This window comes from Myotis yumanensis, unplaced genomic scaffold (genome assembly GCF_028538775.1).
Source record: "Myotis yumanensis isolate MYYU_CA2020_CCGP unplaced genomic scaffold, mMyoYum1.0.hap1 SCAF_9, whole genome shotgun sequence".
NCBI lineage: Eukaryota > Metazoa > Chordata > Mammalia > Chiroptera > Vespertilionidae > Myotis > Myotis yumanensis.
Genome location: NW_027223760.1, coordinates 50613368 through 50637143, shown reverse-complemented (window position 1 = coordinate 50637143; position 23776 = coordinate 50613368). Strand labels below are relative to the sequence as shown.

Genomic DNA, 23776 nt, shown 5'->3' with positions numbered 1-23776 from the left:
CTAGTTTCATTTTCTTGCATGTATCTGTCCAATTTTTCCAACACCATTTATTGAAGAGACTGTCTTGACTCCATTGTATGTTCTTGCCTCCTTTGTCAAATATTAATTGAGCGTATTGGTTGGGGCTGATTTCTGGATGGTTTTATAGCATTTTCTAAAGACTTAATAAATATGTCTTACTCATTAACAAATATTAATTTTACAAAGATATATTGGGTTGAATATAATGCAACTTTAGTTTAAGTATTATTGACATGAATGAAGCTTTTTATTGTGTACATATTTTTAGTCAATGAATATCAAAGGATAGCTACTACCATCATGTGGTATAGTATAATTACTACATCAAAAAAAATTCTAGAAGATGGATCCACCTACAAAAAATAATTAAGAAAAACCAATTTAGTTGTTATTTAAAAGAACTTTGAAATTATTTTATTTTACTTCATTTTAAATAATGCTCTCAGGGCTGAACAAGTGCAATCTATTACAAGGTAGCCTAAAGGTTTCATTTGGTAGAGGAGGATTTTATTCTGATTCCTCAGTGACTCAGGTCAAAGAATTTTAAATGTTCCAAGGCTGCTTTTAGAAGGTTTTAATGTGGGGGTAGGATAAGATGTGGGAAAATAGGCCAAGGTAATTTAGTTTTCATTTGTGTCTAATAATTAAGAGAGTATATGAATCATCTCCCACTGTAGTTAAGTCCACCACATCCTCAGTTATATCTTAGATCAGTGTATCTGGTAGGGTTCTGATAGGAAGTCCAGTGGGGACTAATTACAGAAGTGCTAGGCAGGTTTAGGAAAAGCAAGAGAGTTTAGCACCAAAGGGCTGGGACTGAAGGGGAGAGGAGAGAGCAGTTCCTGGGATCTGAAAAGAAGGTGATAAGGAGAGGGCCAGGTGACCGGCACTGTGGACTACAGGAGAGGAATTTTGTGGTAAGGGAGTCAGGAGAAGAAACACCCTGATTTTATTTTAAAGATTTTAAAAATAGAAACATAAGGAGGTTTTAAGATATAGCTATGGGCATATAAGCAGTTAGTGGTAAAATTCAGACTGGAGTTCAGACTCTTCCTGAAAATGAAATTTGTCAGCGACCAAATGTAATGAGGAATCAAATTGAATACATGTTTGAGGACCTACCTAGTAGTAGCCACTGAGCTGACCCTGGGACTCAAAAGATGAAGACCTCAGCACAGCCAAGAAGGTGACAGTCTGGTGGAACACATACAGTACAACCACCTCACAAGTTTAAAGGTGATCCATCACAAAATCCAAATACACTGGGCTGCATATCCAAAGGAGGGGAAATTTAACTCTGCTGAGGGAGAGCATAATGAAATCTAGTTTGTATTTAATGAAAAGAGGATGCCCTACCAGCTATTTCTATCTGCCTCAACTGTTCATTAGTTTAGCAACTATTTGTGTGTCCACATCTGTGTATCAGACACTCAGGAGTGAGGAGGAGCTAGTCCTCTCGATTACCTTGCAATTAAGGATATGAGGGAGCTCTGATGCTGAGGGGCTACTGCAATCAATTTGGAAAATTTTACCACTAACTGCTTATATGACCATAGATATGTCTTATAACCTCCTTATGTTTCTATTTTTAAAATAAGGAAATGAGAGATGGCTGGGATTCCCGCCATCCTGAAATTCTAAGTACTAGCAGTGATGGCGAACCTATGACACACGTGTCAGACGTAACACTCGAACTCATTTTTTTGGGTTGATTTTTCTTTGTTAAATGGCATTTAAATATATAAAATAAATATCAAAAATGTAAATCTTTGTTTTACTATGGTTGCAAATATCAAAATATTTCTGTATATGACACGGCACCAGAGTTAAGTTAGGGTTTTTCAAAATGCTGACATGCTGAGCTCAAAAGGTTCGCCATCACTGTACTAAAGTGATGAGAACTCTGTAGAGCCACAGCACTCTAGAAGGGAAATTATTTTTTTTCCATCTTCACAATGCTCTCCATCTCATTACAACTCAAAATAACCTTCCCTAAGAACCCAGTGCAAAAGTTCCCCTAATTGTCAGAACAGCAGGCAAGGTAACCCCAGGTGTCAATGGGTCCCTGGACTGACCTCTGAAGCTATTCTTCAGCAAGTGCAGTAACACATTAAGGAGCTGGAAAAAGGAGTTCCTCCCAGCTCCTCGCACCCCTGGCTCCCCGCCCTGTCCCGCCCTCCCGCCCGCCACGCCCACTCCCACGGCCACGCCCCTGCGCGCTGGTTGGCTCCCGCGGGCATGATGAAACTTCCCGCACGCATTACAGGAGGCCGGCGGTATAAAGTGAAAGGAGGCCGGCCGCGCCGCCCCGCCCGCCTGCTGCCCGCCGCCCAGGTCTGTGCTCCCCGTGCCACCTGCTCACCCGCCCCGCTCGCGCCCAGGTAAGCCCGGCCCCCGCGCCCAGCGCAGCGCCTCTCCCCGCTAGCCTCGGGGCTGCCCCGGGGGCGGGAGGAGGATGCGCTGCTGCCTGGCGCCGCAGATGGGAGGGCAGATGCGGCTCCGGGCTCAGCGGATGCTGCGGCTCCTGCTGGGTGAAGAGGGCGGGGCCTATTGCGGCGCAGCCGGGAGCCCCGGGAGGGGAAAGACCTCGGTCGTGGTCCGCAGAGGGCGGGTCCGTGAGCGTAGAGGGGAGGCAGCGGCAGCCTAAGTTGCCCCCTGTGGATTTTATTATTTGTTATTACATTGCGTGGAGGCCTGTGGAAATTGTCGCAGTCCTGAGACCTTCCCGGGCACCGGCTGGAGGGTGCACGTGGCCGGGTGCTGTTGAGTCCCAGGGGGATTTGGTTGCCTGGTCCTGGTCCAGAAGGGGGCGGTGTCGGGGTTGTGGGTCTCTGCCTCGGGATCTGCACTTTCCCTCTCACCTCTGGCTGCGCCTCTTTTACCTAAACACCCCCTCCCCCCGACCCAGGTGACTTGCTGAACACAACCTACCGAAAGAGAGAATGTTTAGGGCGACAGGCGGCGTGGTACAGAAAAAGGCAAAAGAACTGGCTTACTCGTTTTCAATGGATTATCTGTTCAGTTGAACTAACTTCATATTAATGTTACTATTTTGAATGAAAGACCACTTTTCTTCTCCTCCCGTGGCCCACAGACTCAGGATCTGTTGCTCTGGGTGCTTGACTAATAATAATTTAAAAGCACCGAGAACTCTTTTTCTTTTTTGGTGCCCTTGACCAGAATCGAACGTGGGACCCTCAGTCCGCAGGCTGACACTCTATCCACTGAGCCAAACCAGCCAGGGCGAGAACTCTTTTTTTCATTGATTAATCGCATTGCAGTCAGATTAATTAGAAGCAATTTAGTCTTGCCCTGACCGGTTGTTCAGTGGTTAGAGCATCGCATGTGGACCAAAGGGTCGAGGGTCCAATTGCCGGTCAAGGGCACGTACCTCAGTTGCTGGTTCGATCCCAGGCCCAGATCAGGGGGAGTGCGGGAGGCAACCAGTCCATGTGTATGTCTCTCTCTTCCCCTCATCTCTCCTTCCCTCCCACTCTCACGCTCTAAAGATCAATGGGAAAAATATCCTTGGGTGAGAATTAAAAAAAAGAAGAAGAAGAAGAAGCAACTCCTGGTCTTGAACCTGACCAGGAGTTGGTTGCTCAGATCTTAATGTAAAAATAAAGTGACATGAAGTTTAAGTAGTTGGTAATTAGAGTGTAACACACCAAAACCACTATCCAGTTCGGCAGGGACTAGCCACATGTGACTGTATTGAGAACTTGAAATGCTGGCTAGTCCCAGTTGAGATGTGCTAGTCCCAATTGAGAAATGCCTCCTCGATAATTGTTAATACTGATTAAATGTTTAAATGATACTATTTTTGGTAAAATGTGCTAAATAAAATATATTTATTGTTAACTTCACATTTTCTCTTTTTTAAATGGTGCTACTAGTATATTTAAAGTTACATATGTGGCTATTCGTGTTGGACAGCACTGATCTAGAAGTTTATGAGGAAATATGGATAATTACTGAGAGTAAGTAACAGCACTAGGACCTTTGCCCTCTAATGAGACTGATTCCAATAACAATAGGTGATGGTTTAATCTGCTTTTATTTTCTGCTGGAGAAGTAAGTGTGCTTCACAAACTTGTTACCCCTTTTTCCCTTCCAAGTTAGTGGTTAGTATTTATCTTTAGCAGGCTTAATAATGGGATTCTCTAAGCAACATTAGTAGGACCTAGGTAAATAAGTGATTGGCTAATGACCTCACATGATTTTCAGAGCACTTTTCCAGCTCACTTTTTGTAAAATTTAAGTTTCAGTTGTACAGCATTGTAATTTGATAGCTGTGTACACTACAAAATGATCACTACCAAAAGTCTAGTTATTATCTATTGCCACACAGTTGATCCCCTTCTCCTCTGGTAATCACTGATCTGTTGTTCTCTATATCTATGAGTTTTTGTTTTATTTTTTAGATTCCATGTATAAGTTAAATCATATAGTATTTATTTTCTTTTGAATTATTTCACTTAGCATTATAACCTCAAGGTCCTTATAATTTGTTGCAGATGACAAACTTTCTTTTTTATGGCTTAGTAATATTCCATTGTATATATGTATGGAGTCAAAAATAGGTGAATTATCAATAGTCATACTTAAATCTCAGTGAATTTTCCCACTAAATCACATTGTTGGGTATTTGGCCCAGTGTGTGGAAGGGACTGGCATAAGACATATACTGTATTTCCCAGTTGCTTGTGTTAATACCATATTCAATTAATTTGTTCTAGTCTCATTAAGAGGCCAAATGAAGCTCTGAGGTTCATTTAGATACAAATGAAATACCCTCAGAAGATTGCTCAAAATGATTGATATAACATAAGTATATATTTTTTCTTTATGATCTTTGTCCCAAATTATCTAGGCATTTGCTGCAAATTTACATTTTTAAAAAATACCAAAATCAGTTATTTCCAAATTACTATTTTGATAAAATAACTGTTTTGAGCTGGCAGCATCCAAATAAAACAGCCCTTTATTTCACAGTTGAAAATTTGAAATTGCCAGATAATTAACATTTGTAGGAATTATCTATTTACTTATTGGCCTACAGGATGAACCCAGCTGTTTTTCAGAGATGTCATCACTGTCTGTGGCCCATCTACTCTGCTTTTTTACTGACCAGAGCAGCTTTGAGACAAAAATATTTGAGAACATCCTTTAGGGCAATTTGATGGTGAACATTGTGTATTTCTGCCAATGTAATTTTTGTTGCTGTTATAAAGCCAGAATATCTGTATCAGATAATATTGCTTTCCTTTTCTCTTTATAATTTCTTTTATCACATTTGAATAAATCACTTAGTGGTAAACTAGAAGTTGTGAAACGCTTATAACAGCTGTATATCTTCATATTACACTTTAGCAGTATGTATCATCTTCCATTCTACCTGCTATCTTCTATGTGCGGTTAGTACAGGTAAAGAGAGTACATTTAATTGTCTAGGAGACCCCTGAGGATACTGTAGTAATCTAGAGAGTCTCATGGACTTTTGAGAGCTTTTGAGATTCTGGGCTGGAGAGAGTAGGGTGGGGTCTCTGGGCAGAAGCCAGCCTACATGTCATCTGTATTTTGAGAGTGAACCTAGCATGCAGAATAGAATGTGGCCTGAACACTGCCAGCTCTAGCCAACCAAATCTCAAGGTGAGAGAGATGTAGGCTTCGGGTGCTAAGCCGCTATAGCTGGCTGGACAAAAAGGCCATCCATCTTTCCTGAATACTTGTAAGTAAATTAAGTTATTTTCTACTCCTGTTGGCCTGCCATCCTATGCAGTAGATAAGATAGTTTATATTTCAGTCTTTGAAATGGTTTATGCAAGTTTTTGGAATCAAGATTTAATACAAACTCGGATCAGATACTGAGTATTTGACGGGTCTGCTTTTCCCTCCATAGAGAACACATCACTTCACTGCACCATGTGTGGCATTTGGGCCCTCTTTGGCAGCGATGACTGCCTTTCTGTTCAGTGCCTGAGTGCGATGAAGATTGCACACAGGGGTCCGGATGCATTTCGCTTTGAGAATGTCAATGGATATACCAACTGCTGCTTTGGATTTCACCGGTTGGCGGTGGTTGACCAGCTGTTTGGAATGCAGCCAATTCGAGTAAAGAAATATCCTTATTTGTGGCTGTGTTACAACGGAGAAATCTACAACCACCGGAAGGTAAACAAAATGAAACCAGAAGATATCTTGATGTGATTAAGCCTTAGAGCTCATTGGGTATAATCCTTTTTACATATCTTATAAAGTGGTTTTTACTTTTCAGAGCACTTTCCATGTTCATGATCTCATTTGTTCCAGTTATATAGACAGGGCACTGATGAGCACAAGGGTGAAATGATTTGGTCACACAAAAAAAGATAAAAGATAAAATGGGAATTACAATTCAGGTTCTTTAACTCTTAGTGTCCTTCCCCCACCCCCTATCATGAATTTAAAGGTTAATTAGAGCCTGTGCTAGGCTCGGTGTTAGGTGCTGGGGATTCAGTAGTAAATAAGAGAGGTAGGTCTGCACTGTGAAGGAGCTTATTCTATTTAGGGAGCAGACAAAAAAAAGTCATTGTACATATAACAGCATCCTGATAACATGAATATGGAGCTGGTGGATATGGGAAATCCAGTTTTGGGAAGGGTAGTCAGAGGGGGTCTCTTGAGAAATTGACACTGGAACTGAGAGGCAATGGACAAACATCAGCCAGCACTGGGAAGAGCATTTCCTGTAGAGGGACTGGCAGGTGTAGAAGCCCTGAGGCAGGAAGCAGTCCTCAGATTGTCTTTAACAAGTTAGGGTTGGGAAGGCAGGCAGGACCAGATCAAGTAGGACTTGGTATAGTATGGAGTTGGAATATCATTCTAAGAGCACAGAGATTTGAGATTTAATAGTTTGGAGGTGATCATATTTGTAGTTTTTCTATAATGTCCTTAAGATATTTATTGTGACTGCATTGTTCCACTTAATCAGAACAAAGGATAGAAAGGTGGCCAGATGCAATTAAATGCAAGAAGTAGGACTTTTAGCAGCATTAAAATTGGAACAGCTTTATAATCTGGAAAAAGTTTACTCTTAGGATGAGAATAGGTGAGGGGATGGAAATTCTGACCTGAGGAAGCTACAGTAAACTTACTAAGAACCTTCCAATGTGGAATTATTTGGCTAATGTTTCATAAGAAAATTTAAATCTAAAATTTGCAGGGTTTTTTGTCATCCTTCTTTCCAACTTTTAATTTTAAAAGGAACAGAACAATGAAAGCCAATTGAATAACTGTTAATGTTTTGCCATATTTGCTTTATCTCTGTTTCTCTATATTTATACACATACACATTTACTTTTTGTTGTATTTAGAGTATATTACACATACTATGACTTCTAAAATGTAAGAATATATCTCTTAAGAATAAGGACATTCTCCAACCTAAAACCAATACTATTATTAAAACTAGGAATCCAGCCCTAACCTGTTTGGCTCAGTGGAAAAAGCGTTGGCCTGCGGACTGAAGGGTCCCAGGTTCGATTCCGGTCAAGGGCATGTACCTGGGTTGCGGGCACATCCCCAGTAGGGAGTGTGCAGGAGGCAGCTGATCGATGTTTCTCTCTCATCAGTGTTTCTAACTCTCTATCCCTCTCCCTTCCTCTCTGTAAAAAATCAATAAAATATATTTAAAAAAACCCAAAAAACTAAGAATCCATAATACCTTCTAATATCTAGTTCATATTTCCCCAAGTTTCCCAGGAATATATTTATGGCTGGGTTTTTTTATTGTTAGTTTGTTTATTGGTTTTGAGCCAGATTTCATTCAAGGTTCATATCTCTGGGTATTTTTTGAGCCTTCTTGATACACACCTATTCATGGGTAGGGTTTTATATTCTAACCACCCTTTGGACTTTTAGTTTTTATCTCTAAACTGTAGCTTTTGCCATTGTTTGTTGTCTGCTTATAGGAACACTCCATTACAGACTTCTCATTTGAAAAGTTTTTATGGTTATTCATCAAATGCCTGTCACATTTATTAAGGGCCTAGTATATATACATCAGGCATCATTTGTCTAGGACTAGGTGTTTGAAGACAAAATGTGAACAGGGAAGGTAAGAATGGAGTTTCATGCTAGAGGAGTCCAGGAGGGGAGCCGTTAAAACTCCGTTCTTACTAAGCCAGATTAGTACCAAATACACAAGAATGCTAGGTTGTATTATGGTTCTATTAGCCTGACTTTCACCTTAAACAAGACAGGAAATTTCTTCTTTACTTGAACAGCATTGCTTCTTTTGTGTGTTTTGTTAATAGTTATAAAAAGTTAAGTATTTTTAAAATATTTCTATTGCAAATCAGCAAAGTATGTTGTATTGTCAAAAGCAGAGAGGTTCCATTGCTTCTATCTGTCATCTGTGGTAATGCAGTGTGAGTAGAAATCTGTCTAAAGAATGGACATTTTAGGCTCTTGTAAAGTATTCTGCAACAGAAGCTCCAAAGCCCTCCTGTTGTTGATGAAAATAAAATTTACTACAACCACTAAAATGCAGCCTGAGGTGTATGGGGAGTGGGGGGAGAATAAGGCAAGGAGAGGAGGAATCTGAGTAAAGGCTGGGGCATAGAGAAAGCCCTCTCCCTGCAGGGAGCGGCAGGGCCTTGCAGCCAAGTCCACCGGCACTGTGATTTCCAGATGGTAGCAAGATATGGGAGCTTCGCTCTCAGCAGAGCAGGAGGTGGTACCTGTGAATCATTAACCCATAAATTACCTGCAAAGTTTACGCCCACGAGTGGTGATGACATGGTAGTGGAGGGAAGGTTTGGGAAGCTGCTGCTTGCTAAAATCTTTGGATACTTTAGGGTCACTTATCCCTCAGGTACTTAAGTCCAGAAGGGTCAGCAGAAGACCGATCCCACACCTCACCTGCCAGTGACAGATCATCTCTGATGGTCTCTTAGAGCAGGGAGAGGCAACCAGGAGGTGGGTTTGTAGACACTGGAGGCGGCCAACCCCCATTTTTGGGCTGTGTTCTGTGAGGCTTAGAGACAGAAGGTCCACAAGTTTATAAAGTGAGTGAAATTATGAAGCATGTTTCATAGGCCGTATGTATACAAACATGTACATTTTAAAATATATATATTTTTTTATTGATTTCAGAGAGGAAGGGAGAGAGAGATAGAAACATCAGTGATGAGAGAGAATCATTGATCAACTACCTCCTGTACACTTCACACTGGGGATCGAGCCTGCAACCTGAGCATGTGCCCTGACCGTGCACCTGGTTCACAGGTCGACGCTTAACCACTAAGCCACACCAGCCAGGCTAGACTTACTTTTTGAAAATTAAAAACGTGTTTTAAATGTTTAAACTAATCTAGAATTTCCACCTGATTTTATAGGAACCTTTTTCTCTCCCTTGTCAGCCAGAAATCATGAATTAAGTACAGTTTGCCAGTGATGATGGAGATCCCCACGGGGTTTGGGAGCATAACTTAAACTTCCTGACTCTGCGGTGATAGTGACAGTCCCTTTGCTGCTCCTTTGGATCATGTGCTCTGATCAGCTCCACTGTCATTTTGTCCATCTGTGAGAGGTCCCTGTACTTCCACTGCAGAGGGGAGGACTGGATGTCCTCCCCAGGGACCTGCAGCTTTGTTTTAGACCACGTGTCTCTCTTATTGTGATGGAATCATTTATTTGCCGGGGAATAGTGCCAAATATGTTTGTGCTTTTGCTTTCTATTTTCTTTTTTTTTTTTTTTCTTTTTTTTTTTTTCTAGGATCTGTAGTCTTTTTTTTTTTAATCTTTATTGTTCAGATTATTACATTTGTTCCTCTTTTTTCCCCCCATAACTCCCCTCCTTCCAGCTCCCACCCCACCCTCCACCCTCACTCCCCACCCACTGAGTTCATCCATAGGTGCATGATTTTTGTCCAGTCACTTCTCGCATCTCCCACACCCCTTTTCCCCCAAGAATAGTCAGTCCATTCCCTTTCTATGTCCCTGATTCATTATAGTCACCAGTTCATTCTGTACATCAGGTTATTTATTCACTTGATTCTTAGATTCATTTGTTGATAGATGCATATTTGTTGTTCATAATTTGTATCTTTACCTTTTTCTTCTTCTTCCTCTTCTTAAAGGATACCTTTCAGCATTTCATATAATACTGGTTTGGTGGTGATGAACTCCTTTAGTTTTTCCTTATCTGTGAAGCTCTTTATCTGACCTTCAATTCTGAATGATAGCTTTGCTGGATAAAGTAATCTTGGTTGTAGGTTCTTGGTATTCATCACTTTGAATATTTCTTGCCACTCCCTTCTGGCCTGCAAAGTTTCTGTTGAGAAATCAGCTGACAGTCGTATGGGTATTCCCTTGTAGGTAATTGAGCCTCTTTCTCTTGCTGCTTTTAAGATTTTCTCTTTGTCTTTTGCTCTTGGCATTTTAATGATGATGTGTCTTGGTGTGGTCCTCTTTGGATTCCTTTTGTTTGGGGTTCTCTGCGCTTCTTGGACCTGTAAGTCCATTTCTTTCTCCAGGTGGGGGAAGTTTTCTGCCATTATTTCTTGAAATAGGTTTTCAATATCTTGCTGTCTCTCATCTTCTGGCACTCCAATGACTCTGATATTAGTCCGCTTAAAGCTGTCCCAGAGGCTCCTTACACTATCTTCACACTTTCGGATTCTTTTTTCATTTTGCTTTTCCAATTGGGTGTGTTTTGTCGAATCTTTGGTTTGATTCTTGTGCTCCTCTGGTCTGCTATTGGGTATAATATTCTTTATTTCAGTCCGTGTATGCTTACTTTCTAATTTCTTTATCGTAGCATCGAGGGTCTCATTAGTTTTCGTGAGGCTCTGCACAAATTTATGGCAAGCCCTCAAAATTGCGATTCTTAGCTCCATATCCTCCATTTCTGTCATGTTTTTTTGTCTCCGCATCTTTTATGCTTTCTTGGTGCACCCCCTTGTGGTCTCTGTGCGCAGTCTTGTTCTAGCCAAGCCTTAATTGTTGTAGTTAACACTAGAGGGATTTGACCAACAGGCCGACTGGCTGTGGAAATCAGCTGTGGGAAAACTTCAGTCCTCAGGGGAGGCGCTAGTCCAGCCCTTGCCTGAGGCGATCGGCAAATGGCTGTGCGCAGGGTTTGGGCGGGGCGGGCCCAACAGGGTGGGGGGAGGGAGCAGCTATGGCCGCTCTCAGTCCGTCCCCAGGGGCTCTGCCTCTCTGTCCCAGCAATCGCTGCAAACCTCGGAGGGGCCGTAGCCAGACAGTCCCGCTTCTCCCGTTTGAGTCTGGGTCCCTAGAGACTCGCCCGGATCTGTAGCCCAGAGTCTGAGACTCACTCCTGATTGAAAACGACAACCGCGCCCTCAGCCACCAGCCCGCTTTGCGCGCGCACCCTCACCACCGCACCGCCGTACCTTTAAATTTTCCACACTGCGCCTCCGCTGAGCGTCGGAATGCTGTTGTTTTTGCTTGTAGTTGAAGAGTCTCTCCTCAGCCAGCCTTCCCGTGGTTCTGGTTGATGTCCGCTCCGACTTTTAGTTGTATTTTTGAAGTGGTTGTCCACGGCGGCAGTCTCCGGTGTTTACCTACGCCGCCATCTTCGATCTCTCTGCTTTCTATTTTCATAGGTGGGTCTTTTAGGCTGACCTAGAAGAAACTCGGTCAGTACTATATTCTGAAATCAAAATTTCACAATAGTAGAAGATACACTTTTAGGGTCATGACAACTGGGCAACCCTTTTGCTTAACTTAGAGGGGTGGGCAAAAGTGGGTTTACAGTTGTGAGTATGCAAAACAGAGTTTGTTCTTGTATTATGTATTAATCATTGTATTATTTTCCATACAAACAACGATAAACCTACTTTTGCCCACCCCCTCCATACCTCCACGCGTTGCTGCTCTGGTGCATTATCTTCACATTCTGTTTATGAGAATGCAGCTAAAATTTTCACAGAATGCCATGATTCTTCTAAACCACTCAAGTGCATGAAATGATTATTGAGCATAGAAATATTGAAAGAACTTGGCAATAAAAAATTATTAGTGAGATCAACCAAAGAACTTGTATGCATGCATATAAGCCTAACCAATGGACACAGACACCAGGGGGGTGAGTGCATGAGAGGGGGGTGGGGAGGCAACGGGGGATAAGGACACATATGTAAAACCTTAATCACTAAAGAAAAAAATCCTATATAATAAAAGGGTAATATGCAAATTGACCCTAACGGCAAAACGACCAGAACGACTGCTTGACCAGTCACTATGAGGTGCATTGACCACCTCTTGATTCTTTTCCTCAGCCAGCAGGCTCTGATCGCCCGATGGCAAATGGGAAACAGGGGTGGGTGGCGGCGGGGGCTGGAGCCGGCTGCGGACAGCCGGGGAAGATGGCCCTGAACTCAGGCCAGGCCTAAGGACCATACCCACACATGAATTTCGTGCACTGGGCCTCTAGTAAATAAATAACTAAAATTATTAGTGAATGCAAGGATTCTAACACTTTAATTTTGCTATTGCTTCCTTAAGCTGCAACGCCATTTTGCATTTGAATATCAAACCAAAGTGGATGGTGAGATAATCCTTCATCTTTATAACAAAGGAGGAATTGAGCAAACTGCTAGTCTGTTGGATGGGGTATTTGCGTTTATTTTACTGGATACAGCGAATAAGAAGGTATTCCTGGGCAGAGATACCTATGGAGTCAGACCATTGTTTAGAGCCATGACAGAAGATGGATTTTTGGCTGTGTGTTCAGAAGCTAAAGGTAATGATATGTTTTTTTCTACAGATTTTCATTATTATCCTGGATTTTATGTTTTTTTTCCCCCTAGGTCATATTTGCAACTCCCATAGGGGGCAATCCAGAATTTTACAATTGACTAAATAAGTCACGGACCCTCTGGCTTTGTGTTTTTTAAACCAAGTAGTTGGATTCTCCTTTTAGCACTTAAATTCCATAATCCTTGAAGTATAAATCTATATAGTAAATTCATTTAATTTTTGTTGTGCTGATATGCTTTGCATATAGTTTGATCCTATATTTCTTGGCAAGTTTACCTCTATCATCTATCTACATATATAAAAGCCTAAATGACCGAATGACTGGTCTGCCGGTCACTATGACACACACTGACCATCAGGGGGCAGACGCTCAATGCAGGAGCTGCTCCCTGGTGGTCAGTGGGCTCCCACAGCAGGAGCGCTGCTCGGCTGACCGATTTGCGCCAGACACAGGGCTCATGGCTGGCGAGCACAGCTGCAGAGGTGCGAGCCTCTCCTGATCGGGACTGACTGGGCACAAGCCCCTGGCAGGCGCAGAGAGGCCAAGATGAGCGGGAACGGCAGGCAGGAGCAGGAGCAGCAGGTGGCATTGGACTGCTGGTTTCGGCCCAATCCCCGCAGGCCACGCCAAGGGGCCCCACTGGTGCACGAATGCGTGCACTGGGCCTCTGGTATTATATTATTAGGTTTGGTCCTGCAATTGTTGCACTGTGGAACCAGGTCATAGCTATAGCAAATATTTATTTAGCATTCTGAAAACAGCTTTATTGGTAATATAATTCACACATTTAAAGTATACAATTCAGCAGTTTTTAGTATATTCACAGATATCTGCGACCAAAATGCCTGTGAATTTTAGAAAAATTTTCATCACCTAAAAATAGAAACCCTGTACTCTTTAATTGTCACTCCCCATCCCTCTATATCCATCAATTGTTGAACCTCTCTGGATTTTCCTATTCAGGACATTTCCTATGAACGGGATCATGTCATGTGGTCTTTTGTGATGGGCTTCTTTCACTTGCATAATGTTTTCAAGATTTGTCTGTCTTATAGCATGTATTGTACTTACTTTTTTTTTTTTCTTTTACTTTTTATGGCCAAAAGATATTCTGTTACATGGATATACCACATTTTGTTTATCCATTTGTCAGTGGGTGGACATGTGGGTTGTTTCTCCCTTTTGGCTATTCTGAATAATGCTACTATAAACATTTGTGTGCAAGTTTTTGTGTGGACCTGTGTTTTCATTTCTCTTGGGTATATCCCTAGGGGTGGGCTTGCTGGGTCATGTGGTAACTCTGTGTTTAATTGTTGGAGGAATTGCTGGACTGTTTTCCAAAGTGGCTGTGCCATTTTATATCTCCATCAGCAGTATATGAGGGTTTCGGTTTCTCCACATCCTCACAGACTTTTTCCCTAACTTTTTGATTCTAGCCATCCTGCTACGTATGAAGTACTACTTCATTGTCCTTTCGATTTGCATTCTCCTGTGGACAGGGATGTCAAGCATCTTTTCTTGTCTGTGTGCCATTTGTATATCCTCGTTAGAGAAATGTCTGTTTAGTTCTTTGATCCTTTTTTCCTGCCGAGGATCATTTGATTTTTTAATATTTTAAAAAATTAACAGACTGCTTTTTAGAGCATTTTTACATTTCAGGAAAATTGAACAGAAAGTAGAGTTCCCATACAGGGTGGGGCTAAAGTAGGTTTGCAGTTATGAGTACATGAAACAGTTTATTCTTGTATTATTCTTTATTAATTATTATATTATTTTCTATATGAACAACTGTAAACTTATTTTTGCCCCACCTTGTATATTCCTTCCATTATGTTCATCAAGGTTACAGAATACATGATCAATATGCAAAAATGAGGATATTTTTTTCCCATTGATTTCTAGAGAGAATGGAAGGGTGGAAGGAGGGGGAGAGAGAGATAGAAACATCAACATGAGAGAGACACATTGATTGGTTACCTCCTGCATGCACCCCCTCCGGGGCTGGTGCCTTTGACCAGGAATCGAACCCAAGACCCTTTGGTCTTAGGGCCAATGCTCTAACCTTTGAGCCCCACCAGCCAGGGCAACATTCATCTTTTATCTCTTACCTAGACAGTGGTAGCATCCTAAAATCTGGTCTACCTGCATGTCTCTTTTTGCTTTAATTCAAGTCCTTTCTCACTTATTTTCTAGATTTAATACTGGCTGAAGCAAGGATAATGAGATCAATAAAAGGGTCCTTAGAATACCAGTCACAGTGTGGGTACTAAGAGATGTCTGAGTTGGTCTATTTTCAGGCATTTCAAATGGCACAGAAGAAGTATACCTGTTAAGCACTATTAGGAAACCCCTGTAGGGAGAACACAGGGAAAAGCAGACCTCCCCTGTGTCTCCTTTGGGCCTGATAACTTGATATGATATAGAATTATAACCTTAAATTCAATTTACCCCTTGAAATTTCTTGACTCACATTTTGCATCCTTCATAACACTGCCCTTTTCCAGACCAAATGATCTCAGCCAGGGTACTAAAACAGTTTTTCTTTGTCATTGCTTTTAGAATGACTTACCAAAAACTCATTTTATTTTGCTTCTGCAGTGGATATGCATTTGTATTAAAAAGGGAAAACAAATAGGAATTTAAAGGATATTAACTGATTATGAAAGTTACTGTGAAGTGTCCTATTTCCAATAAACTTATCTTTTTGAATTCGTAGGTCTTGTTAACTTGAAGCACTCCACAGCTCCTTTTTTAAAAGTGGAGCCTTTTCTCCCAGGACACTATGAGGTTTTGGATTTAAAGCCAAATGGCAAAGTTGCATCGGTGGAAATGGTCAAATATCATCACTGCAGAGATGAGCCTCTACACGCCCTCTATGATAGCGTGGAGAAACTATCCCCAGGTAATAAAGCAAACGCCCACCTACCCATTCCCCACCTCTCTCCCAAAGAAGAATTAGACTCACGCATCATTGGAATGATTTCCTATTGATGATCTGTTTCCTATTTAATTTGGAGGTGGCACAGTGGGATCTGACAAACTCCACTGTTGAGCAAATGCCGTCAGGATAGATGTCGATGATTCTGTCCCTCTTCGCAGCAAGTAACTCAGCCCGAGCGTGTCCTGTGCTGTTTCACCTACTTTATGTGTTCACAGGTTTTGAGATAGAAACAGTGAAGAGCAACCTCCGCATCCTTTTTGACAATGCCATTAGGAAACGTTTGATGACAGACAGAAGGATTGGCTGTCTTCTATCAGGTGAAGACCATTAAAAAACAACTAGTTATATTTATCATGTATTTGTTTAAGTTAAAGGATTTGTAGCTATCCCTGAGGTTTTGCCCATAAAATATTTCCTTTATGACTTAATCTTTTTCTCCATTAGAGGATGAAACAGTTTTCTCTAAGCTGCATTTCATATTTATGATAATTTAGCAAGTTAAAGTTACACTATAATTATTGTTGGGATGAGTGAGTAGACATTTTTTAGAGTTGTGTGTAGTGATTGTTGAACCCATTCAAATGCCGTTACCATGATCACTGGCTATGTTAGATTTTTCTCTTATTAAAGTTGACTTTCAGTTTATAAAAGTTGGGGATTTAAAATGATAAAACTCCAGTCTTGGTGCTTAATACGAACGCAGGTCATCTGTCCCAGTCTGTGCACGGCACATGACCAGTACACCTGTCGTCTTGCTCGTAGGGGGCTTGGATTCCAGTTTGGTTGCTGCCACCCTGATGAGGCAGCTAAAGGAAGCCCAAGTCCAGTACCCTTTCCAGACATTCGCAATTGGCATGGAAGACAGTCCTGATTTACTAGCTGCCAGAAAGGTAAGACACCATCTCTGCCTGTTACTAGAATGAAAATAAAGCCAGTAATGATGATTCAGTACTTCTGCTATATTGACTCTGGTAATTGTTTTAACATGCACTGTGTTAAAATGTAATGAAATGCCGGTTTCAACTATGTTGTACACTGTATTCTAGGTACTTTTATCTACCGTGGTCAGTGCAGTTCTCACAAAAACCCTATGGTAATCATTCTCATTTCGAGAGTGGTTAGGCCTTCGGGCTTAGGAGCCTGATGGCTCATTTCAAATCCTAGCTCCACCTTGCAGTTCCTCACTTATGAGGAAGTAATAGTATCTGCTATAGAATAGTTTTGAGGTGAAAATTATATAATTCACAAAAAGTGCACAGGGTAGAGCCTAGCATGTAGTAAGTACTTGGTGAATGTTAGCTGTTATTTTAAATTTTTAAGATTTAAAAAAATTGATTCTTAGAGGAAAGGAGTGGAGGGAGGGAGGGAGGGAGAGAGAGAGAGAGAGAGAGAGAGAGAGAGAGAAACAGAACATTGATGTGAGAATAGAATATTGATTGGCTGCCTCCTGCAAGCCCCCTACTGGGGATTGAACCTGCAATCTGGGCATTTGCCGTGACTGGGAATCAAACCAGCAATCTTTTGGTGCATGATATGACACCCAACCAATTAAGCCACACTAGCCAGGGCTTGAGTTTTTTGTTTGTTTTTATGAAGCAGTATGTTTAGGACTATGGGAAAAGGTGATGTAGTACACATTCAGTGTGCAGGAGACCTCATTCCTAATCTGGAAAAACTGACATAGAATGATGATAAAGAGCTAGAGAGCAGTCCCAAAGCAAGTTGATTAATGATGAAAGAATCCAAAATAGCCAAAGAAAATAGAATAAGGGGAGGGGCCATTGCATTTAGGCATAACATCCCAGGTATAAAATGAGGCATTGCAGGAGGGTGGAAAGATGGCCAAGGTTAGAGCAAGACCATGCTGGACTAGAGAGAGATGAGGTAGGTTAGGTAAAGTAGATGTGTGTTTCGGCGGTGGGGTAGTATGCTAAATGGAAGCCTCTTACTGTTAGGTTGAAGTCTTGCAGTGAAAGGCTGATGGGAGTTCTATCTCTTGGTCGTTGAGTAGAGGGGAGGGACTGGGGGGAGGCAAGGGAACTTGACTAGGTGGAACTTCTATGTGGTGGCCTGGAGAATCATGTCCCCATATTGTGGGGGCCTACTGAACCATTTCCCCTTATTTTGCCTAGTTTTCCACTATTGTTAGTTCATAAGACATTGTGAAATAAGAGTCAAGTTTCATTTCCAAGGGCAGTTCTTTTCTTTAAATAACAAGTGTGTGGGTATTTCTTTATATAATCAGGTGGCAAATCATATTGGGAGTGAACACCATGAAGTCCTCTTTAACTCTGAGGAAGGTATTCAAGCCCTGGATGAAGTTATATTTTCCTTGGAAACTTATGACATTACAACAGTTCGCGCTTCAGTGGGTAAGGTATTTTATATCAAAAAGGTTTTTAATTCTGAAAAACTATAAGTTGTAAGAATATTATTTCAAGCAACAGTTTAAAAAGCATACTCCAGAATAAATGTAAATAGTCACCAATTATCTAAGACAAGATCATTTAAGAATTCCCTGAATTTCTTGGAGTGAGAGGGACAACCAATATGTAGTTAAACTTCCACATTTATAGTATCACTGTTGATATTTCTCTAAAAAGTAGATTATATGTTCTGCAACCTCTTCCCCCAATTTCTCTGTATAATGTTTCTTGGGCTATATAGGGAAATAGGTCTGTGTGGTAACTAATTTTCTGTAAGAAATACTCATTTTAGATATATTCTGATAAATATTTCATCATACAACTTATCAATCAGTAACAGGCAATACTAGTTTTATCTGGTGGATACATTCCAATATCAGACTGATCCAATGTTGAGCCTCTAATGTGTACTGGCTTAGATATGCCTCTTTTAAGAGACTCAGAATCTGATAGGACTGTATAGTATATCTGGTGTTAATATTTCATTGGGGCGGAAGCAATTAGTAAAAATGTCTAAAAAGTCTGCCTAGGGAAGTGTTAAGAACAAATACTGGTTTACAGGGATGTGGAGCAGGAACCAATGGGCATCTTTTAATAACTTATGTAGTATCTTTAACTATATGTGAAAATTGGTGGATGGATAGTATTAAAAAAAAAAATTAAAACCAAACTACCAAAACCTTAACTCTCTTACTATTTTTTATATACTTAATCTAAAACTCGTGCTTTTGCAGTGCAATAGCCCAAAACCATTCCACAATTTCATATATAGGTTTTAAAATGTTAATGCTTTTAGACCAAGAATGTCCACTTTAAAATTTTGCTAAACTGAACAATGATGCAAATATCTTAAAAATTTCATATGTTTCATGCCAGTATCACCATACAAAAATGATGAGTCTAATCTAAGAACAAAACTTGTAGTTGTTTCCAAAAACCATTTAAAAATAAAAGACATTTTTGGTGAAGAGTTATGTCGACATTAATAGTAATTTCTGTCTCTTCTTTAAGGTATGTACTTAATTTCCAAGTACATTCGGAAGAACACAGATAGCGTAGTGATCTTCTCTGGAGAAGGCTCAGATGAACTTACGCAGGGTTACATATATTTTCACAAGGTAAGCATTCAGAAATGGAAGGATATTGGTGTTAGATTAAGAAAAGCATGAAAAATGAAAAAAAGGGGGAAGTATGAATTATTTCACTTTTTCAGTATAGCAGTAACACTTCTGAGTACCTTGGGAGGTATATGAGGAAATCTGAGACTGTCTGCTTTGTGTTTTCTTGGAGGGAGAAAGGAGTCTTAATAATGTTGATAATCTCTATTCTTTAAGCATGGGAATCAGGTCCCTTAATCCCCTGTGATATTATAATTATTGCACAGTGTGCCCATTGTATTTGTTCTTTGGTGTGAGGGAAGACATATTTTATACATCCCTCCCTTCCCTAAACTCTGTGGCTTTTTGCCTTACCCACCTTTAGAGTTGGAGTATGTGTAAGAATAAGAAGCAGAAACTTTATTTGCTCAAAGCACATCTGTCTGTGTATTTCTGACTGTCAGCTGTTTGTTGGTACGCTAGGCTCCTTCTCCGGAACAGGCCCAGGAGGAGAGCGAGAGGCTGCTGAAGGAGCTCTATCTGTTCGATGTCCTCCGCGCAGATCGAACCACTGCTGCCCACGGGTAACTCAGTGTTTTGAGAGGCGATGGTAAAAATTAACCTCAAGCACCGAAAGTGCAGTGGCCGACTTTTTTTTTCTTTCCAATTGGTTATATGTTGTCGAGTATGACTTTTATAGAGAAAATGAAGCTTGTCTCTTAGCCCCAAAGAAATTAGGTTAAATTCAAAGAGCTGCCGTGGGAATGTGAGAGGACTTGCACAGGTGGTTCTAGACCAGTGATGGCGAACCTTTTGAGCCTGGTGTGTCAGCATTTTGAAAACCCTAACTTAACTCTGGTGCCATGTCACATATAGAAATTTTTTGATATTTGCAACCATAGTAAAACAAATATTTATATTTTTGATATTTATTTTATATATTTAAATTCCATTTAACAAAGAAAAATCAACCAAAAAAATGAGTTCGTGTGTCACCTCTGACACGCGTGTCATAGGTTTGCCATCACTGCTCTAGACCAAGTTTCCACCTTCACAGCATAACAACATTTCGCTCATATCTGAACAACCGCGAGGGAAGGCAGTTGCAGCTCTTTTTTAAGTCTTGAAGGGAAGTAAAAATTCTACACCTCCTTGTCACAGGTGCTGAGCACCTGCCTGCTTGATGCTGTGGTGATCCTGCATAGGGATAAGAAGATGCAAGAGGTTTGATAAGATTATAAAACCAGGTTTCTTTGGTATCATTTCTGTTGGCTAAAGTTTTCACTTTTTCCTGGTTGGTTGGCTCAGTTGGTTGGAGCATCATTCTGTACACCAAAAGGTTTCAGGTTCGATTCCCGGTCAGGACACATACCTAGGTTGTGGGTTCGATCTCCTGTTGGGGTGCATGTGGGAGGTAATTGATTGATGATTCTCTCTCACATCGATGTCTCTCTCTCCCCCCCTTCCTCTCTCTCCAAAATCAATAAAAACATGTCCCCGAGTGAGGATTAGAAAAGTATATGTTATAAAGTTTCATTTTTAGCTGGTCATGTTGGAGAGTTGAAGATACTTGCTATACATGATAAATAACCAACATTAAATGTTTCTGTTGCTTCTACCAATCACACTTAGATTAGAGAGTAATAAGTTATAGAGGTGGCAATGAACTGAATCTGTGGTTATGGTCCTATCCCTTGTCCTAATCAGTCACTAGGATTCAGGATGCAAATGATACCCCTGTGAGGAAACTGAAACATTGGTTTATACTGAATTTTGTAAATTTTCAATCAGTTGGACAAAAAATTTTGAATTATCATTACAGCTTTTAATAGGACAAGAGATGGTTTCACCCAGAAAAATCTTTGAGTCTGAAAGGCCAAGGCAAAGGACGTTCTTAATCATCCACGCCACTCGTGATTCTTTCTCTGCTTTTTGAGATGTGTTCACTTGTTCCCAAAAGGGAAAGTAAAAGTAATTCTTCTCAAACTGCTGTTTCACTCCCTAGATGAGGTAATACATATGTATTCATGGGTTCTTACAGGGCTATCAGTTAGGAGGATTGAAAAAAATGACATTATAATCGTAACAATACTTAGAGGCTGGTTGAATTGCTAGGAAACTCTAAACCAGGATCTAAATGGACAGGTGCTAAATATCCATCTTGATTTGGATTTCTTCTCTTCCCCTTTAAGCCTGGAATTGAGGGTCCCATTCCTGGACCATCGGTTTTGTTCCTATTACTTGTCTCTGCCGCCTGATATGAGAATCCCCAAGGTAGGTGCATCGGTTCAGGATAAAAACTGGCCATTGGTGTTGGTTGTATCTGTAGCTTTTCCTGATGCTCCTTTTGTCTTCAGAACGGGATAGAAAAGCATCTCCTGAGAGAGACATTTGAGGACTCCAATCTGCTACCAAAAGAGATTCTCTGGCGACCGAAAGAAGCCTTCAGTGATGGCATAACCTCCGTTAAGAATTCCTGGTTTAGGATTTTACAGGAACATATTGAGCATCAGGTATGATGCTTTTTAAAGTATTTTCTGGAATAGGACAATTTGGGTATAGAGTTTATTTTGTGCTTAGTTTCAATGTTTTGTATCTGTAGGAGAGATTTCCTCTTTTTTAAGAATTAACTAGCATGCAGGATTATAAAGTAGCATCTCATGTTAAGAGAGAAGAGTCTTAACCAATCATCACTGACCTTCATTTAACACATCTCTGGGCCCCTTCTGGGCACCAGACACTATGAGGCATAAATGAATAAAACACTTAGAGCCATCAGAGATTAGACATATGCATCTGAATGTTCTTTAAAAGTTCCACAGCTCTGCATTTTGTGGTCTTTAACACTTTCTAAGTGATGGGTGATGCAGAAGGTCTCCGGCCGAATTTACAGTCAAGCCTGTTTGTTCATATCTTTCTTTTCTCTTTTGGTTTTATGAAACCAGATTAAATACATGTATTTCTATGCCGTTTAAAAAAAAACCATTCTGGTTTTATACTCTCATTCTTACAGGTTGATGATGCAATGATGGCAGCGGCAGCCCAGAAGTTTCCCTTCAACACTCCTAAAACGAAAGAAGGCTACTACTACCGTCAAATCTTTGAACGTCACTACCCAGGCCGGGCTGACTGGCTGACCCATTACTGGATGCCCAGGTGGATTAACGCCACCGACCCTTCTGCACGCACTCTGACCCATTACAAGTCAGACACCAAAGCATAGGCACTTTCTAAGCCATAGAGTAAATGTGAAGGGTAGAGGACTTGGGGGCTGCAGAGGTAGCATTGAGCTTCATCTACCCAGGTGGTGAAAAAAATAAAAGTCTTAAATCTAAAACATTGCCACAGTCATTTATATTCATACTGTTCTTTCATTAGTGGTGACTAGGAACTGAGTAGCTTTTACTATGTCACAGTAAGGGAGAGAGTGGGTGAGGAAAGGGGGGGACAGCCTGGTGTTTGCTGCGAGAATGCACAAGCACCCTCCTGGCAGGGTTGCTTTGTCTCTTGCCCACGGGGCCTCCTTCCAGTCCTCGCCTGGTCAGAGTGGTCTCTCTGACTTCCCTCTCTCAGTTCTTTCTGCATCCTGACAACTGGCTAAGCCAGTGGTCAGCAAACTCATTAGTCAACAGAGCCAAATATCAACAGTACAACGATTGAAATTTCTTTTGAGAGCCAACTTTTTTTTTTTTAATATATTTTATTGATTTTTTACAGAGAGGAAGGGAGAGAGATAGAGAGTTAGAAACATCGATGAGAGAGAAACATCGACCAGCTGCCTCCTGCACATCTCCCACTGGGGATGTGCCCGCAACCCAGGTACATGCCCTTGACCGGAATCGAACCCGGGACCTTTCAATCCGCAGGCCGACGCTCTATCCACTGAGCCAAACCGGTTTCGGCAGAGCCAACTTTTTTAAACTTAAACTCTATAGGTAGGTACATTGTTATTAACTTAATTAGGGTACTGCTAAGGCTTAGAAAGAGCCACACTCAAGGGGCCAAAGAGCCGCATGTGGCTCGCGAGCCGCAGTTTGCTGACCACGGGGCTAGGCCGACTCCGGAGGAATTAGTCCTTTGCAAGAGATCGGGACAGCTCTGTTTTGTTAAGATAGTAATTCGGATTGTTGTTGTTGAGCCAGTGCAATGTGTCTTCTGGAACTGTTGATGTTGAACAGCACCCGATGTTAGACCTTGGTCCTTAAGTTTGGCTAAGAAAGAATTCAGAGCCAAGTCTCAAATACAAGCAAACATTTATTTAGAAAGTCACAGAGGTAGAAGAAGTGAGCCATAGAAGAAGTGAGCCAGCTGGGGCTACGTAAGCTCAGGAAACCAGTTACAGAGGCAGAAGAAGGGCACTGATTGCTTAGTATAAAGAAAGCAAAGGCATGTGCCTTGAGGGAAGAAAGGGAAAGATAGGTGTGGGCTTGAGGGGGGGGCGGGGTGGAGCAAACGAAGGAGTGCACTGGATAGTTTGTCTTAAGGGATTTTATCTGTTTTCCAAATTGGGGGACTTTAG

At 41.2% G+C, this 23776-nt stretch overlaps 1 protein-coding gene across 1 annotated transcript; it reads left to right on the top strand.

Annotated features, from left to right (window-relative positions):
• The first annotated feature begins 2304 nt into the window (after positions 1 to 2304).
• Positions 2305 to 22594, top strand: ASNS (asparagine synthetase (glutamine-hydrolyzing)). The gene is made up of 12 exons (XM_070424315.1): positions 2305 to 2402; positions 5924 to 6195; positions 12538 to 12775; positions 15510 to 15695; positions 15950 to 16051; positions 16497 to 16624; positions 17980 to 18106; positions 19172 to 19278; positions 19741 to 19841; positions 21450 to 21531; positions 21615 to 21770; positions 22271 to 22594. The coding sequence occupies exons 2-12, from the start codon at positions 5947 to 5949 to the stop codon at positions 22478 to 22480; spliced, it is 1686 nt and encodes a 561-aa protein (XP_070280416.1). The 5' UTR covers positions 2305 to 2402; positions 5924 to 5946; the 3' UTR covers positions 22481 to 22594.
• The last annotated feature ends 1182 nt before the right edge of the window (positions 22595 to 23776 follow it).

Coding starts and splice junctions, on each gene's coding strand:
- ASNS (XM_070424315.1), top strand. CDS start 5,947: ATGTGTGGCATTTGGGCCCTCTTTGGCAGCGATGACTGCCTTTCTGTT. Junction 15,696..15,949: donor CGTGGAGAAACTATCCCCAG/GTAATAAAGCAA, acceptor ATGTGTTCACAG/GTTTTGAGATAGAAACAGTG. Junction 16,052..16,496: donor GATTGGCTGTCTTCTATCAG/GTGAAGACCATT, acceptor TCTTGCTCGTAG/GGGGCTTGGATTCCAGTTTG.